Source organism: Mustela erminea, chromosome 1 (assembly GCF_009829155.1).
Source record: "Mustela erminea isolate mMusErm1 chromosome 1, mMusErm1.Pri, whole genome shotgun sequence".
Lineage (NCBI taxonomy): Eukaryota > Metazoa > Chordata > Mammalia > Carnivora > Mustelidae > Mustela > Mustela erminea.
The window spans coordinates 171280076-171297484 of record NC_045614.1 but is presented as its reverse complement, the minus strand read 5'-3'; the positions used below and the strand labels follow the sequence as shown (position 1 = coordinate 171297484).

The following is a 17409-nucleotide window of genomic DNA, read 5'->3' as shown; positions in this document are numbered from 1 at the left end:
TCTTTCCATCCCTACCTTAAGCAAATGAGGAAAAAAACAAAAGCTTCTAGAGAGTCAGGTTGTTCAACTACATTATAATCACTCTATGGTAACCAAGAGGAGGGGGAGGGGGAGCTGCCAACCCATAATAACTAGATACTGGAGAAGAAAAAACAAAGAAGTAGGAATAAAATCAAGTAAACCCTATACTTGTTTTATTAAGTACTAAATGAGACTTTAGGGCACATAAATGTGAACAAACATCCTTAAACATTGCCATGGTAGAAATTGAGTCTTATTAATCAAACAAATTCCCCTTCATCCAGACCCAGGAAAACAGTAATTGTGAATGTACACTCAGTTATGAAGGCTATATGTACAATACTCCAAAGCACTTTATCAATCCAAAAAGTGTGAATTATTTACCATATACTTTTAGTGCTAACTGCATTTTATTGTTTTCAAGTAAGGTGATATTTTTATTAAATACTCTATTACTAGGTTAATGAGCATGTTCCAAAAACCATACAACCCAAAGGAGAGTTAATTCTTTATACTTTTTAAGATTTTTTTAAAAGATTTTATTTATTTATTTGAGAGAGAGAGAGCATGAGAAGGGGGAGGGACAGAGGGAGAAGCAGACTCCCTGCCGAGCAGGGAGCCCCATCTGGGACTTGATTCCGGGACTCCAGGATCATGACCTGAGCTGAAGATAGTCACTTAGTCACCTGAGCCACCCAGGCGCCCAAGTCCTTATACTTTTAAATGAACATTCCATTAAATTGCCTCAGGGAAAGCTCTTTTAAAAAGAAGATCTTTCAATGTCCTCTGCCCCGTTAGAGCAATAGCTCCTTTAGCCCTATGGATTGTCACCTTGGAAGCTGCATTCTCTGATCTTTCCCACTGTGGTTCAGCTATAGCAAGAGTAGGGCAAAGTCATTATCCCTGAGATGTGGGAGTTCCCTTATTCTTCCATTTAATAGGTGTGGAGCAGACATTCATGTAGGGCTGAATGATCTGTGCTTACACAAAAAGGTCATATAAAAGGGAGAGCCAGAGACATGTCAGCATTCTCAAATTCCCACTTTACTGCTTAGCCTCTAGAAAACAACAATCTTCTTTAGCTCTTTTAATTTGTGCTTTTCCTATGTTCCAGGTGGTGACTTGCCCCAGACTCCTTCTATGCCCATCTAGAACTCTGCCAGCAAGCAGACATTCAAACTGTTGCAGTCTAGGGTTAATGTGTGATAAAGACAAATTTTCTTTTCATTTAACACATATAAGTTTAGGAAAAAAGTTTGAAACACAAGAAGGTTAAACAGAAATCTTTGAAAGTTTCAGAAATAAAATTAAGCATTTAGTAATGGCAAATATCATTAACATTTATAATGCTTTAAAGATAATTAATTATCAATTCCTTTCAAATGAGCCCAGTAGAAAATGTCCAAGCAGTGGCTTGTGTCTACTCTGAACTCGTAGAAAATCCATTAAGTGAGTAGGGAATGAAAAGGAATACCGAGATACAGGAACCTTCATACCAACACACACCATACATACTTTGCAAACTAGCTGGATATCTTCTAGACTTTCAATAGTTTTACTATGCCATGTACTCAGAGATTTAGTTTTGGATATCTCCATAATGAGTGACATTGGCAATCATCAAGTTAAGAAAAAAAAATACATGAATTAAGTATTTTATCTTATAGTCAGTCTAATCTGGTTAAATCTGATCAGAAAGAAATCAAAATGTTCAAGATTGTTTTTGGCAAACATGAAGATATCTAACATAAAATAACTATATCAATAATAAGCTATTTGTATATGCAATTTGATATTAATAGTGAAGATTATTTGGCCCTCTCCTTGCACCCTCCAAAGCTACCCACTCGAAAATTTACTAGAGAGAAAGAGGAAAACTTCAATTTTCAATTAAGATTTATATAATATGTGGATGTTTCCTACCTATATAATTTTTAAAATTTTAATTGCAGTAAAAGTCCTGTCATGTTTCATGTAAGCAGGAATGAATTTAGACACAAACTATTACATAAGAAGAAGCAATGTAAACAAGCTAACCTATACTATGTGAGGTAGTTAGTGCTGCTTTCCCAATTAATATATCAGGAACTAGAAAAATCCAGGACTTGCCTAGGACAACATGAGATAGCAGAAGAAGAGTCAAGGAGCCCATTAGTTCGACTTAGTCCACCCAACAATCAGCAAAGTATATTAACAGTGCTGTGACTTTGACCAATGCCTACTCCCTCCCTGTCCATATGATTAAATTCATCTGCAGTCTAACAGGAACCCATTAAACACTATACATATGTATTGCCCTTGACAACCAAAAAAAAAAAAAAAAATAGGATACTGACATACTTAACAATAATGTGGTCTTGATTCACATGCTGAGGAAATTCAAAACTCTGGTAGAAAAAGTACAAGCCTAATTCTATACTATCACAAAAATGTTGTTTTTCCTTCAGCAGTCTAACTGCCAAAAATACTTAATGTTTTTTATTTAAATGAGTGTCTGACTACAAACTTTATAAAACTAATTCAAAGGCTTTTCATTCCACAATATTCTAACAATAACAGACATACTACCAAATATTCACTTACTAAACCTGCCTTCTCCTGAAAGAGTCTTGCCTTATTTTCCTCCAGGGAAACCTGAACCACCGTTTCTGAGTCACACCTTCAGAGATTCAGAAGCAGACCCCAAATCCAGCCCCAATTCTCGGGTCATTTTTTTCCTTGTAGAATACTTCCCAGAACTCATACCATTTTCAGTTTCTTTAAATAAAACTTTTGGTCTTTGTAGGTATAAAAATTGCCATATTTCTTACTATATTCTGAAATTTTAAGCTGGAAAAAAAAATTGGTCTCCAAACTTAATTTTTTGAGTAGAAAATTCTTCTTCCAACAGAGTTTAAAATCCAGGTTAATTATATGACAGAGGTAGCAAGGGATCTCCATCTTCTCTAGGCTTCTGATCAGTTTCAAAATAGAAGTTTTGGTTAAAGCTCTTCCCTGCCATGAAAAAACAAAAACAAAAAACAGAGAACAATTAATGGAAAAAGCAAGAATGCCCTGTAATGCACTTTTGTTACGATACATCACCAAACTATGTTCCTAAGATCACTAATACTTTCTATTTTCTTTCCTTGCAGGGAAGTTTTCCTGGGCTTTGCCAAGTTAAAAAACAAATAAGACAAACAAACAAAAACAGCAACAACAAAAAGAAACCCCACTCTGTGAAGACGCTGTCAAGCTTTTATGAATTCTAAATCAAGCCCACTTTTTCTTGGGATACTCGTAGATGCTGAGACTACGTGAAATTGAAAATGTCATATGGACGGCAGGCCTAACATTTTTGCAATGCTGTCTTCCCTCAGTAAACATCCCTCTTAAGGTTACAGTGTCTGCATGGGCTTTCTTCTGTTTCACAGGATCTTTTTGTTTAAATCTTCTTTGTTACATTGATTTTTTTTTTTTTTGGTATATTTCTTTTTTTTTTCTTTTTCATTTCTATTTCCATGGCAGATAGTTACCATAAGGAACTGTAGCATGTAGTTAATCTGTGTGTCCCTAATTAGGCTCTCCTGAATCCTTTCTTTGGATGTCCTAGTCTAGATGAAATACGTTTTTAACTCAGGAAGCACACTCAAGGCTCTAAAGAACTTAAAAATAGTCTTAGGCAACATCAATCATGTTCTTTCTATTGGATACCACTGAAATGGAGCAATAGGCCATCTGCTGGCTGGAGATTCAGGGAGGAGTAGAAGTCCTGGTCTTTAAAAGGCAGACTCCCGGGGCGCCTGGGTGGCTCAGTGGGTTGGGCTGCTGCCTTCAGCTCAGGCCCTGATCTCAGGGTCCTGGGATCAAGTCCTGCATCGGGCTCTCTGCTCAGCAGGGAGCCTGCTTCCCTTCCTCTCTCTCTGCCTGCCTCTCTGCTTACTTGTGATCTCTCTGTCAAATAAATAAATAAAATCTAAAAAAAAAAAAAAAAAAGGTAGACTCCCAGTAATATTGCTCTAACAGCATTCAGCAAGGTTGACAATGGGGCCAAGTCAGTGTTCAGAGATTTTTTTTTTTTTTTGCATTTCTTTTTTATTTTATTTTTATTAATTTATTTTTAAATTTTTTTCAGATGTTTAGAGATTTTTAAAGGAGTCTCCACCATGTACATGGAATTAATAAGCATCTTCTTCATGAAACAAGATAGGATTGGGAGGGAGACAAACCATAAGAGACTCCTAATCTCGCAGAACAAACTGAGGGTTGCTGGGGGGTGGGGGGTCAGGAGAGGGTGGTGGGGTTATGGACATTGGTGGGGTGTGCTGTGATGAGTGCTATGAAGTGTGTAAACCTGGTGATTCACAGACCTGTACCCCTGGGGCTAAAAATACATTATATGTTTATTAAAAAATAAATAAATAAGCATCTTCTTCAGTTCCCTTAGGTTACAGTTAATCAGAACCATGAGTGAGGGGCTGCCTATTGGAACGAAGGGATTCAGAGCATAGGGGCAGGGGCTCCCATCAGAGCTCTGTGTGATCATGAGCTTTCATCAATTTCTTCTGTAAGCATGCATGAATTGCTCTGGTTTTTCTCTTCTAAAAGCCAGATGAGGATATCTGGCCTCGGTGGAACCCATACATAAGGAGGTACCTTTATGAGGGCAACAGGACCAAAAATCAAAGCCAAATTATATCTCACCCACTATACTCAATTAATGTCTATAATGGTCTCTTTACAAGATAGTTTATTTTTATAACCTAAGGCTGGTTATGGATCCTGGGGAGCAAAGAAAAATAATTACAGACACTTGCCCAAAATGCATGCTGAGAAAAGCAAATGGAAAGAGATAGCGGGAAATGTAAGATGAACTTTATAAGGACAAAATGTATACCTTAATGAGATTTGTGTAATTCAAAGCATACTGACAAGTGTCTACAAAGACAGAAATGGAAAGATACATCAAAATATGTGAGGATTTATGGCTGCTCAAATGCTTTTCTTAGAAACTGTCTATGAAAAATATTGCATAGCATTAAATCACATGTGATATCTGTGGTAACAAGAGAGAAAATATGAACAGCCCAGGCATCTCTAGACAAGAACAGTGTCTTAGTTTTAAATCTTCTCTGCCATTTGCTATCATTATGGTCTTAAGTCCCTTCATCTCTCCGAGGCTTCCTCTCCCCATTTGTAAAATTAAATACAGGGGTGCCTAGGAGGCTTAGTAGGTTAAGCATCTGCCTTCAGCTCAGGTCATGATCCCCAAGTCCTGGGATTGAGCCCCACATCGGGCTCCCTGCTGAGCAGGGGGTCTGTTTCTCCCTCTGCCCTCCCCCACCCTCAGATGCACTCTCTCTCGCTCCCTCCTTCTTGTTCTCTCAAATAAATCAATAAAATCTTTTTAAAAATTTAAATACAAGACGTTCAACTTAAAAAGCCATTATGAAGAATAAATGAAGTAATCCGTGTGGAAGCATATGAACTGTAAAGAGCTCAACAAACATCGGTTATCCCTGGAACCCACGTCATGTGGACAGGAATTATGTACTTACGCGGGTGCCCCTACTAGAAGGCACCCTGCAAGGAACCTGAGAAGAAGACTATATCAGATGCTTACATTTGATGTTCTCTCACGAAAGCTACAAACTCAGGATCACTGGCATACAGTTCCAGAATTCTCATTCTTTCTTGAATTTCCTTAGAAAAGAAAAAAAAAGACCATACATTACATTAGAAAAGCCTCAACAGCTCTTTAGAAGGAGTTCTAGCTTTCTGGGCTATCCAAGGGAGAGCTATAGGAAAGAATGGCCTTTTCAGAGAGATGGGGGGTTTGGATATTGCAGGAATCACTCCTAAAAACCCAGAGATATATTCCTAAGGAAGGGAGGGAGGAGAGAGAAAGCATTTGCTAATAATGCAAAAAGAAGCCACTGGGTGGGAAATGAGTTACGGCTCAGAATTATATATCCCCTGCATACCACATCACCTGGAAGATATCATGAGGAAAGAAACTGATCATGAAATATTTTTCATCCTTTCCTGAAGCCCATGTACATGCATGCGCACACATGTGTGCATGTACACACACACACACACATACATGCGCACACACACACACACACACACACACACCCCAGCAGAGCAGCAACAGAAAAGCAAAGTTTCCTACCTCGCTGGAAAGCCCACTGGTCTCATACATTTGCTGGATTTCTTCCCTGCTCAGACCACCAATCATTTCTCCACCTGCAAAACTAGAGAAGGGGTGCTGAGGATAGGGTCCCTCATACTGCTCGGGTCCAGCCACATGGCTTTCATACACAGGATTGTACTTCACAGCATTTTCAATGGATGAGAGGCTGTCGGGTTGCCTGCTGGAACCACAAAAAGGAAAGGATGGTTGGTTCAGGTTCTTCAGATGCTCAACTACTTAGAAGACTATTTACCTGCGGTAAGGTTTCTATTGAGCAAGAAAAAGAGGTGACCTGGATACAAATGTAGGAATGTGACTATGAGAAATATCCAGATCAGGTGTTGTCATTATCATGTCCCCAACTACATGGCAAGGGTCCTAAGGAATTACTGTTTCACGTATCATCTATCTTTATTTGCCCCACAGTGTTTATTAATAAATATTAATGAGGAAATATGTCAACAGATAGCATATCATTAAATGAATACAGCTCCATCATTCCCTGAGTATGTAAATCAAAATCAGTATGTAACCATGTAACTACACAGAGAATTGGTAGAAAATAAATGTAGGGAGACCTTAGTGAAATTCAATTCAGAGCTACAAATATGTACTCAGCATTGATTATGTGCCTAGGGTTATCACAGATGCTGATGATATGAAGACTTTGGTGGAACTCTGTCCTGAATGAGATTATACTCTAATGCAAAGTGAGTCAATAAAAAGTTTAAGAACAATGATGGAAGTATGTCCTCCTGGGTACTCTAGGCACCTAGGAGAGGTAACTTCTTAGCCATGCCAGAGGTCGAGGGAAGGTAACCTGAACCTGAAGCGTAGCCCTTATAGACTCTAGAAACCCAGAAGCAAAGTACAAGTGGGGATCTCAATCACATAACAACTAAAAGGTCTCTGAATCCCTAGCCTCCTAAGTTGAGCAAGTTTTATTTCTCCTATTAATGGAGCTACTAAACAGAGAACCAGATTTCAGTACTTGTCAGACTCTTAGCCAGATTTAAAATCTGGCTAATTATGCGGTGCCTGGGTGGCTCAGTCAATTGAGTCTCTGACTCTTGGTTTCAGCTTAGGTTATGATCTCATGGGTGGTGAGATCTAGCCCCATCATGGCCTTTGTGCTTAGTGGGGAGTCTCCTTGAGGGTTCTCTCCCTCTGCTCCTCTACCCAGTCATGCATGTGCATGCACACTCTCTCTCAAATAAACAAATACATCTTTTTTTAAAAAAATAATTAAAAATTAAAAATACATTGAAGTCTGGCTAATTACGACTGGAATGAACCAAAAGGAACAAACTAACAAATGTGGTCCTCACACAAGGGCCTCACCTCGTGTCCATCACCCTTCTAACCACTTCCCACCAGGAAAGAGGCATTTTGACCACATTCAACAATGCCACTCCTTCAGTGTGCCTTGAGATTCATGGATTCCTGTGACTTTGCTCATGATCATTCAATTAGCCACCCCCAGAGCAAATATCTACTCTTATTTCTGGCTAAATATCATAACCATCATTAAAACTTCTAAGACTCTCTTCCCAGGCAAAAGCAATTTATCCCTCATCTTATTCATACCATTGCTTATGTTTGTTTCTAATCTAACACCCTTTCAGGCCAGGGACCATGTTTTTATTCAACTTTATAGCTCTCCTCCACCCAGATCATTATCCAATATTTGGCATATAAGAAGTACAAAATAAATGACTAAAAGGAACATTTTATTCCATTAGAGAGCAATTTATCTTATTTACCTGATGGGCCTCTCTGTTTCCCTCCTATCATAATGAGCCTGAAGAGTCCTGACAAAGAAGAAGACAAAAGCAGAAGAGACGAGGACAAGCCCCACCACCGAGGCAATGGTGACGCCTATGACCAAGGGCTCAGACACAAACTCCTCACAGTGCTCACCTCGGTACCACCAATTCTCACCCACCCGGCATCTGTAATGAGAAGTGACAAAGTCCAAAAACAGAATCACTGTGTTGAAAACAACAATGGCAGAACCTTTGGCGGGACTGGGGAAAGGTAACAAAATAAAGGCTGACCAAGTGAAGCTTCAGTACAGAAGTGAACATAAAAGGGGCGCCTGGGTGGCTTAGTCAGTTAAGCATCTGCCTTCAGCTCAGGTCATGATCCCAGGGTCCTGGGATGGAACCTCACAGTGGGCCTTCTGCTCAGTGGGGAACCTGCTTCTCCCTCTCCCTGCCACTCTGCCTACTTGTGATCGCTCTCCAGAAATAAATAAATAAAATCTTTTAAAAATTTTTTTTAAAAGAAGTGAACATAATAGATTCAATGATCATACAATTTAAGGTTGTGATTAGTGCTTCATACAGACCCAGTATGTCCTCCCTGACTATTTGTAAATAACTAAATAAAAGATTGGGTAGATATAAAGTGTTCTAATTAAATTCCTTACTTATACTTAACAAAAAACAGACCTAGAAAGGAAAGTGACTGAGATCACACAATTAGTCAGCAACAGCTCTGGGTCTAGAACCCAGGTCTCTAAACTCCTAGTGTTCTTTCACCATACTGCAGAGATGCCTGCAACACCCAGGCTCCAGACTTGTGCAAACGTGTCTTAAATTCTGAGAACAGCAAGGAAATGACTGGTTTTCAGAATAATATTAACTTCTCTGAAAATAAAAAAGACTATTTTTCCTTTGAGTTTTCTAGCTAAACTTTGTACTTTTTTGAACAGAAGAGTCTGGATCATTCCCACTTATATCCTCCGGGTCTGGCATCTATAATATTTGCACATCTTGACATCCATAAACTGTCTTCTTATTCATGTTTCTCTGCTCGTTCTCAGCATTCTCTCCTTTTACAACCATGTGACTAGTTGTTGTATGGTTCAGAGGCTGATTTGTTCTATTTTGTTTAAGGAAAATGACCGGGGAGAATGGCTAGACTACCCAAATCTGTTCATCTGTCTGCTGGAGTTTCTGTAGTTCTGCCTTATTAAAAAATGGACCTAAGTTACTTAAAATATATTTGTTGCAATTTCAAAGACTTTAAATACTTGATTTTCTTTATTTTCAAACATTCAGTAGGACCAAGAGAAAGCCACAGGCATTAAGAAAATATCCAAGTTGGGACACCTGGGTGGCTCAGTTGGTTGAGCCACTGCCTTCTGCTCAGGTCATGATCCCAGCATCCTGGGATCGAGTCCCACATCGTGCTCCTTGCTCAGTAGGAGCCTGCTTCTCCGTCTGCCTCTGCCTGCCACTCTGTCTGCCCATGCTCACTCTGACAAATAAATAAATAAAATCTTTAAAAAAAAAAAAAAGAAAATATCCAAGTAGACAATAAAATTTCACAGTGTAAAGTATTATCTTAGCCTAAACCTAATTTGAATATAAATTGCCTTATCATCACCACTAAGAACCAACACAAAGGTCTCCAACTACTTCAAGTACTCTAATTAAGACACATTTAAATAATGTTTTTCTTACAGCATCTTAAAAGTATAAAAATAAAATAACCAATCAATCTGGGTATAATTGAGCCCTATTAATTGACCCACTCTCCACATGAGAACTAGAGGGCATCCATCTATTGCCTAGATAAAACTTCTATAATAAATATTGCTGTGATTATCCTAAAATCATAGGTATAGACTCATCAGACCCATCCAAGAAGTATCTATATGGAGGAAGTATCCATAACCTTGGGAAAACAAAATCTCTAACTACAACATACCGACAAATGGCCCCATGTCCAGGCATAATGTCACATTTTCCATCATTCAAGCAGAAGTCAGGCTGTAGATCACAGAGACTCTGACAAGGTAGTTCTTCCACACTCAGGTACCCAGGGAAGCATCTACACTCTGCTTCTCCACTCCAGGGGTTGACTACACACTCAGAAAATTCATTGCATGCCTGAAACTTGCAAAGGTTGGCTTGATCACCTAAAACATTAAAAAAAAAAAAAAAAACCCGCTAGAGAATGAAACAAGAAAAGGCAAAACACAGGAACGAGTACATGAAGTCCCTCCAGTAACACTACCCCCCTCCAAAGTAACAAGAGACACCCCCCTTCCTGAAACATTAAAATACACCATCACCGCTAATACCACAAAAAAATTCTGACTCATCCTTGGATTCATGAGCTGTTGTTAAATATCTCTAAAAATCCAGAGCCAAAGCATAAAACTCAATGACCTGAGTAAGCTTTTTCATTGTTTACCAAGGGAGCAGGAAGACACTTAAAAACCTATGCCATGTAGTTGTCAATCTAAATTGAACACAGTTTTCATGTACCATTCATCTGCACCAACCCTAACCTACCACAGGCTACCTCTATTCTATATGTGATGCTAAATGCCCTATCCCATAGTGAGAACATGGAACAGGAAACAAAGCCCAGACATTGATAGGAGCCTCAGGCGTGTGTATAACCCAATAAGAGCAGCTAAGAACATTTGAGATTTGTGGAAGCCAATGTTAGAAAAATATATCAGCCCTGGACCTCCTTGGGCCATTCTTAACAATATTTTGATTTCAGTAACTTTATTTTTCTTTGAGTAAGTGAGAATAAAAATAAAAATTTTAAAAAATTAGGACAATAAATGATCAAAAATCATGTAAGACATTGACCATGATGGGTCTTTCATCCCACTTCGTTTCATTATATGTTGTTCACTGGTGAATGGCAACCTGTGAATGGCAAACAGCGACAAGGATACAAAAGACAGATGAAATAGGTGGAAAAAATCCATAGGCTCATCTAGATGAAAAGCGTGAAGTTTAGCCTAAATAAATAAATAAATAAATAGCATAGCATAGTATGTTTCCAGAGAATCTAATATGATTTTGAGAATTACTGATTTTCTTGCTATTCTGGAGATTAAAGATACTTGGCACAAAGGCTTTAAAGCAAAAAAAAAAAAAAAAAAAAAAAAGAAGAAGAAAGAAAGAAAGAAAAAAAAAGTTTCTTGAATATGAGTACTTTAGCCAAGAAGTTAGTTTCACTAGATAATACTGGAGGAAAAGAGGGACCAGACCTTGTGGCTGTTGAACCAGGAAGCCACTGAAATATTTTAAGCAGGAAAGTGAAATAATCTGATGTTTTAGAAAGAGTACTCTGGCTGCTATCTGGGAGAGGGATAGGGGAGAAGTAGTAGGGAAACTGGTTCAAATGTGGGCTGATGAATGATTGGCCTAGACTAGCAGCAGTGGAGAAAGAAGTACACAGATTTGAGATATATTTAGAATATTCAGAACCAACGTAAGTTTGGTGGTAATAGAAACAGGTATCAGAATGACTTCCTAGGTTTCTGATTTAAGTAGCTCAATGGACATGACTTCCATTTCTCAAGATGGTGAAGCTGACTAAAGGATTAGACTTAGTTAAAAGAGGGAGAGAGATGGAAAACAAGAGCTCATTCTTAGATATCTTAAGTTCAATATACATAGGATGATACATCTACAGTGAGATCATCAAATACATAGTTATATTTTGATTCTGGAGCTCAGAAGATAAGTCTGATTTGCAAATAAAAATTTAAAAATAAAAAATCTTTTTTGCAAAAAAAAAAAAGAATTATTGACATTTATATAAGACTTACAACAATGGAAATGGATAAAATACCTTAGGAAAATAATATAGAAGGAAAGAGAGCCAAAAATCATTTGAGCTTGGCAACTTTAGAGATGCAGCCAGAGCAGATCCAGTGGATAAGAAAAAGAGAGAGCTAGCGCTAGACAGAATAGGTAGAAAAGGGAATGGGAGCTAAACAAGATAATGTGTGTGAACAACCTTTTTAAAAAGAGAATGAGCAAAACTAATGACCAAAAACTATACGTTGGCTAATTGAACATAATAAGAAGAAATGAAAATTTAAAAAAATAAAAAATAAAAATACATTTACTATTATATTTTTTACATTTACTATTATATTTTTTTTAAAAAATAAGAATGATATTGATGTCCTATGAAAAGATCATTTAATAATCACCAAGATGTGAATATTTTGCCTGACATAGTATCCTTTTCCCTTCAAGTAATAAATTCACCTTGACTCAGTATAAAGGAAAATACACAAGAATAATCACTGGATTCCACTTAGAAACCACCATAGTATTCAATACCATTACCTGATTCTACATCAAGGGAGAATTTATCAATAGCCAAGTTCATGGTCTGGTAGGCAGTGGTGCAAAAGTCTTCCAGGATCATGTATACAGCATTGTTGACATTAAGAGGGACAGACTTCATGAACTTCATTCGGCTGTTTACAACAATACTGCCATTTCTAAAGTTCAGGATTTCTAAATTCTGGAATCCTGTGAGATTTGACTGGAGATAGGGAACCAGCTACAATAAAGAAAAGTAGTCAGTTTACAAGGTTTTGCATTTTGTTCAAAATATACCAACCCCCACTCAAAAAAAAAGGATGAGCCCCTCCCCTACTTTTCCAAACTATATTCTATTTACATTATTTAAACTGTTCATCTGTAATAGTATAAATTTTGAGTTATTTGAGAGTGAGAGATTTTCCCAGTGCTATTTAGGAACCAATGGAACTGACAGTTTTAGACACCCAGAGAGTTTATTCTCTCTGTTTCACTAAAGAATCACAACAGTGTAGGTATCAAAAGTATGTACAAAATACTGGTCTTACAGTAACATGTGAAAAAAAAAATTTTTAAGCTTGTTTCAGTTCCATAATTCATGGAATTCAATCTTCAGTATCTAAGTTTCTACATCACCCTTGTGCCATGTTGGTGTTTTCCATTTCTTAGTATCTAACTTATTGTTTTTCTACCTACCCTAGGCCATGACACTATTTGTAAATCAATGTTCACAGCAGACCACACTTTCATTGGATCTTATGTGTTTAGGGAAAAGAGAGTTAGTTCATACATGATTATTCACTAATGCCCATGTTCCACTTCTAATGCTTACCAGTTCCAAGAATCTTTGTTCCAGTGCTTTATACTCCAAAGAGTTTTTATTAAACAGATCTTCTGAAAACATCATGTTTGTCACTCGGAGGCTAAAGAAAACCAACAAAGCTCCTGCAGTCTGGGTATGACTCAAGTCACCTCCTTCCGTGGGCTGTACCACAATAGCCCTCTCTGTGGAGTGGAAATTTGTAGACATTTCCACATAACTACCAACCTTGCCATTTTCCTCTGGGATTAGCTCAGACTGATAGTAATCTGTGCCTATCCGGTCCAGTTCTAATGAAATATCCTGAACACCCATAATTACTTCATCCTCTAGCAGGGTGGAGCTGGTGGTTGGAGACAATTTGGTAGACTGTGTTATGGAAGATTTCAACCAGAGCTTGTCAGTAGTCTGTGGTGTACTTGCCAACGTGTCTCTGAACAATTTCCCTAAGGAAGAAGTTCTTGCCCAAACTACATCTGATTCTGGCAATACAGTCCCCAACTGTTGCATGTCTGGCTTCATTACTGAAATCTCGTTATCAAACCATTCATGGTTGGATGACTCTGTAGTTTGTTCCACATCCTCCTTTAGAAACGGTAGATCTGGTTTATCAGTAGAAGCAGAGGTTGCTATAGATGTCACTAGGAGAGGTGCTTTGGTAACCGGGTAATAATCAATGTCAGGTACCTCTGATATTTGTTTGGAGAGAACTAGAGATGCAGATTGAGTTGTAGTTTCTGCAGAGATGGGCACAGTAGGCCCACCAATGAGTTCTTCCTCTGCAAATTTTGTGGATTTATCAAAATGCCCATATTTTAAATAGTCAATACTTTGTCCTGTAGAATCTATTTTGTCATCTAGAACTAATTTCTCATCTATAACCTCAGTTGGCAAAAGTGACTCCTGATCTTCAAGCCATGACTTAGACAGTGGTTCAGAACTCTTCTCTAATGAAGTCTCATTCCATGGCCAAGTAATCTGATCTACCCTTTGCCCAGACCCTGAGCCTAAACCACTTTCAAATATAAACTCTTTTTCTATGGATGTGTCTGGCATCAAAGTGCTCACTTCTAATTGGCCTTTGTTTTTGGAGGCCAAAGAGTCCAAACCAGAAGATATAGTTACTTCTTTAGCAAGAAGATCTAAAGTAACAGAGGAAGTCAGATATGGTGAGGATGTCAAAGACACTCCAGAATCTTCCACAGATGGTATTGTTTCCTTTGGCACTGGCTGAGTGAATGGTCTTGAAGGCAGTGGCTGAACAGAAAGAAAATCTTCTGACCCTTCAACTTTGATTAATCCTAAAAATAAAATCTTCCATTAATTAATCTACAGAGTTGCCAAAATGTATTCCCAGTTCTCCTAATAAAGCTGGCTACTTGTGTTTTTTCTCATTAAGTTAGGAGATTCAGTTGCTTATTTTTACTCCGATAAATTAGCAAGCAAGAAGATCTCATTATGTCTGTGTGATATGGTACAATCATCATGAATATAGCCCCCATCCCTGAGTATAACAAGATCTCAGCTATTGAACTGATTCATCTTCAAACACTTGATGTATTTACTCCATGGAAATGAAGAACTGCTGGTTACCATACTGACAACAAAGACTGAATCTAGTAAAAACTAAGGGAGAAAATCCCTTAGGAAATTTTGTCTTTCAATTCCCATTTCCCTTATTGTCCAGTCACTTCCAAATTCACCCAATGTTTAAAATCCTGGACTCATTATTTATATCTTTGTTCAACTTCTTCTTTCACTATATACTCCATTCATAAGTCACATTTTTCTTTTCCTCCACTACATTTAAATCACCCACTTGATTTTCATTTCTTAGTCTCTGCTGTAGCTACCCTAGTTCAGTTCTCCCTTTCGCAAGCCTAACGCAAGCTAAAGTCTCTATACATGGCCCCCATAACCAATCCTACTAAAAGCTACTATAATAATCTTCTTTGATTTTATTCGTTTACCTTACACTATTCAAGTAAAGTAGTTCTTTAATAGTAATTTAATTAAATTATGTATCCTTTAATAAGATGTTCAAAATATCTATTAATTGATAGCCATCCCAGCCCACCAAGTTCATTTCTTATTATTTACCTATTTGGAGTCTCCATTCCAACCAATTAAATCTGACCAGTCCCTCTCTCATATGACTTCCCCAAGCCATTTCCTCCTAATAGATGCTACTATGTTTTTCTATTAACCTTAGTCTCTTTTTCTCTTCAAAACCCTGTCATCTGATATAATAAAGTATAAAACTGTGAAAAGTAATTAGAATCCCTTACCATCTTCTAGTAGGTGAGATCCAGAAGTCCTTTCGTTAGAAACCACAGGCAAGCCAGTCTGAAACACTGCTGGGGTGACAGAATGAAGAGTCAAGCTGCTAACGTCTAAAACCTCTGGGGAAGAACTGAGGCCCACCTTCGAGGGAAAGGCTAATTTGGGTGTAGACACTAAATCACCCAAAGGGCTCTCTGACCAGAGTTCCCTGCCAGTGGTTGAGGGAGGACCAGAGCTGAAATCAAGTGGTGAAATACTGCTGGTGGTAGATTCATCTGCTGAGGGCCATTCAGCTTGAAGGGTATTATCCTGGGGGGAAAAAAAGGCTAAATCATATCATAGATAAAAGAAACATATAAAAATGATTTCAAATATCACCTATGTATACACATTCCCAGATTTTCTAAGGACACAGAGACAATGTAATATTGATGGGGAGGAGGGTGGGAACATGGCCTCTAGAATCAAACAGAGCTATCATCAAACCCTTATTCAACCCATATACTAGTTTAGAAATCTAGAAAAAAGACATGAACCTCTTGAATCACATCTGTAAATTGGGAGAGATGAGATAATATATTCAAAAGATTCCAAAGTGAGTTTGTGGAAAAAATATTATTTCTCTGCTTTAGATGTCCCTTTTTCTGTCTTTTTAGCTTAAATACTCTACATAATTACTAATATCTATAATTTGATGTCAAAGACCTAAGCACATTTCTCACAGCAGGAGAGAACAGTTAGCAATTTTATTAATCATTCCAAAAGGTATTTAACTATGTAAGGTTTTTCATTTTGGTAAGAAATGTCACCACATCAAAATGTGATCTGTACCTCAAAAGAATGGCAATATCTATGAAATGGTATCCCACTTACAAAATACAACTTTCTCTTTCTAGTGACTTTTTATTAATATGGTAATAGAGTACTAATCTTACCTTAAAATTTAACTTGAGGAATAGAAAAGTAGACAGAAACACAATCCTCGAACATGCTAAATATGTAACCATATAAAGACAAATCTACACAAAAAAGTTGAGTGGTGATACTAATAGGTAAAATGGCCATGGCCTTTGGTGATAATTTTTATACTTCAATCTATGCTGAGTTATAAACAACAAAAAATAAAAAGTGCCATATGTAAAGAAGAAATTCATAAAATATTTCCTGGGTGAAAACTAAAAAGGAAAAATAGAAAAGAAGAATCATTCTTTATTCTAAATAGCATTAAAATAACATGAAAGCTTTTTAAAAACCCAATGTCCAAGCCTCACACCCCAGAGATCCTAACTTAATTGCTTGTGGATAGGACCCAGACGTACTTTAAAAATACTCCCATAGAGGATACAGGCTGATCATGTTCTGCTGATAGTATTACAGGCTGGGTCTCTAAAATACTTCTTTAGTTGCTGAATTGTTATATTTTCTATCAGGTAGACCCTATAAGAAATTTCCTGGTGTTGGGTCCAAGACGTTGGCATAGGAAGATACTGAACACACTTCCTCCTATGGACACAACAAATCTACAATTACATATGGAATAATTTCCTCTGAAAAAATCCTAAAAAGTAGATTAACAGCATCTCCACAACAAAAAAGAGCCACACTGAGTTTGGTAGGAGAGGCAGAGATACGCTCTCACTAAAAACCCCACCCAAAGAGTTATAATCCACAATCAGAATGAAATCTTAGGGCGCCTGGGTGGCTCAGTGGGTTAAGCCGCTGCCTTCGGCTCAGGTCATGATCTCAGGGTCCTGGGATCGAGTCCCGCATCGGGCTCTCTGCTCAGCAGGGAGCCTGCTTCCTCCTCTCTCTCTCTCTCTGCCTGCCTCTCTGCCTACTTGTGATCTCTCTCTTTCAAATAAATAAAAATAAAAAATCTTTAAAAAAAAAAAAAAAGAATGAAATCTTAAAAATATGGAACTTCCCCCCCAAGGAGCAAGGAGTTTGCACCCCACATTAGGCACCCCACCTCTTGGGTCCTGCACCTAAGAGACCAGCCCCCGAAACATAAAACC

At 37.9% G+C, this 17409-nt stretch overlaps 1 protein-coding gene across 1 annotated transcript in view; it reads right to left on the bottom strand.

The window, feature by feature from the left end:
• Positions 1-661: 661 nt before the first annotated feature.
• The window catches only part of IMPG2 (interphotoreceptor matrix proteoglycan 2), an 85987-nt gene continuing 69239 nt past the window's right edge, over positions 662-17409 (bottom strand). Inside the window, exons 11-18 of the mRNA XM_032350482.1 lie at positions 15400-15703; positions 13124-14412; positions 12313-12532; positions 9914-10124; positions 7960-8148; positions 6176-6377; positions 5624-5703; positions 662-3015 (exon numbers count right to left, since the gene is read on the bottom strand). Coding sequence (XP_032206373.1) covers positions 3003-3015; positions 5624-5703; positions 6176-6377; positions 7960-8148; positions 9914-10124; positions 12313-12532; positions 13124-14412; positions 15400-15703 — 2508 coding nt within the window. The 3' untranslated portion in view covers positions 662-3002. The remainder of the gene's footprint in view (positions 3016-5623; positions 5704-6175; positions 6378-7959; positions 8149-9913; positions 10125-12312; positions 12533-13123; positions 14413-15399; positions 15704-17409) is intronic.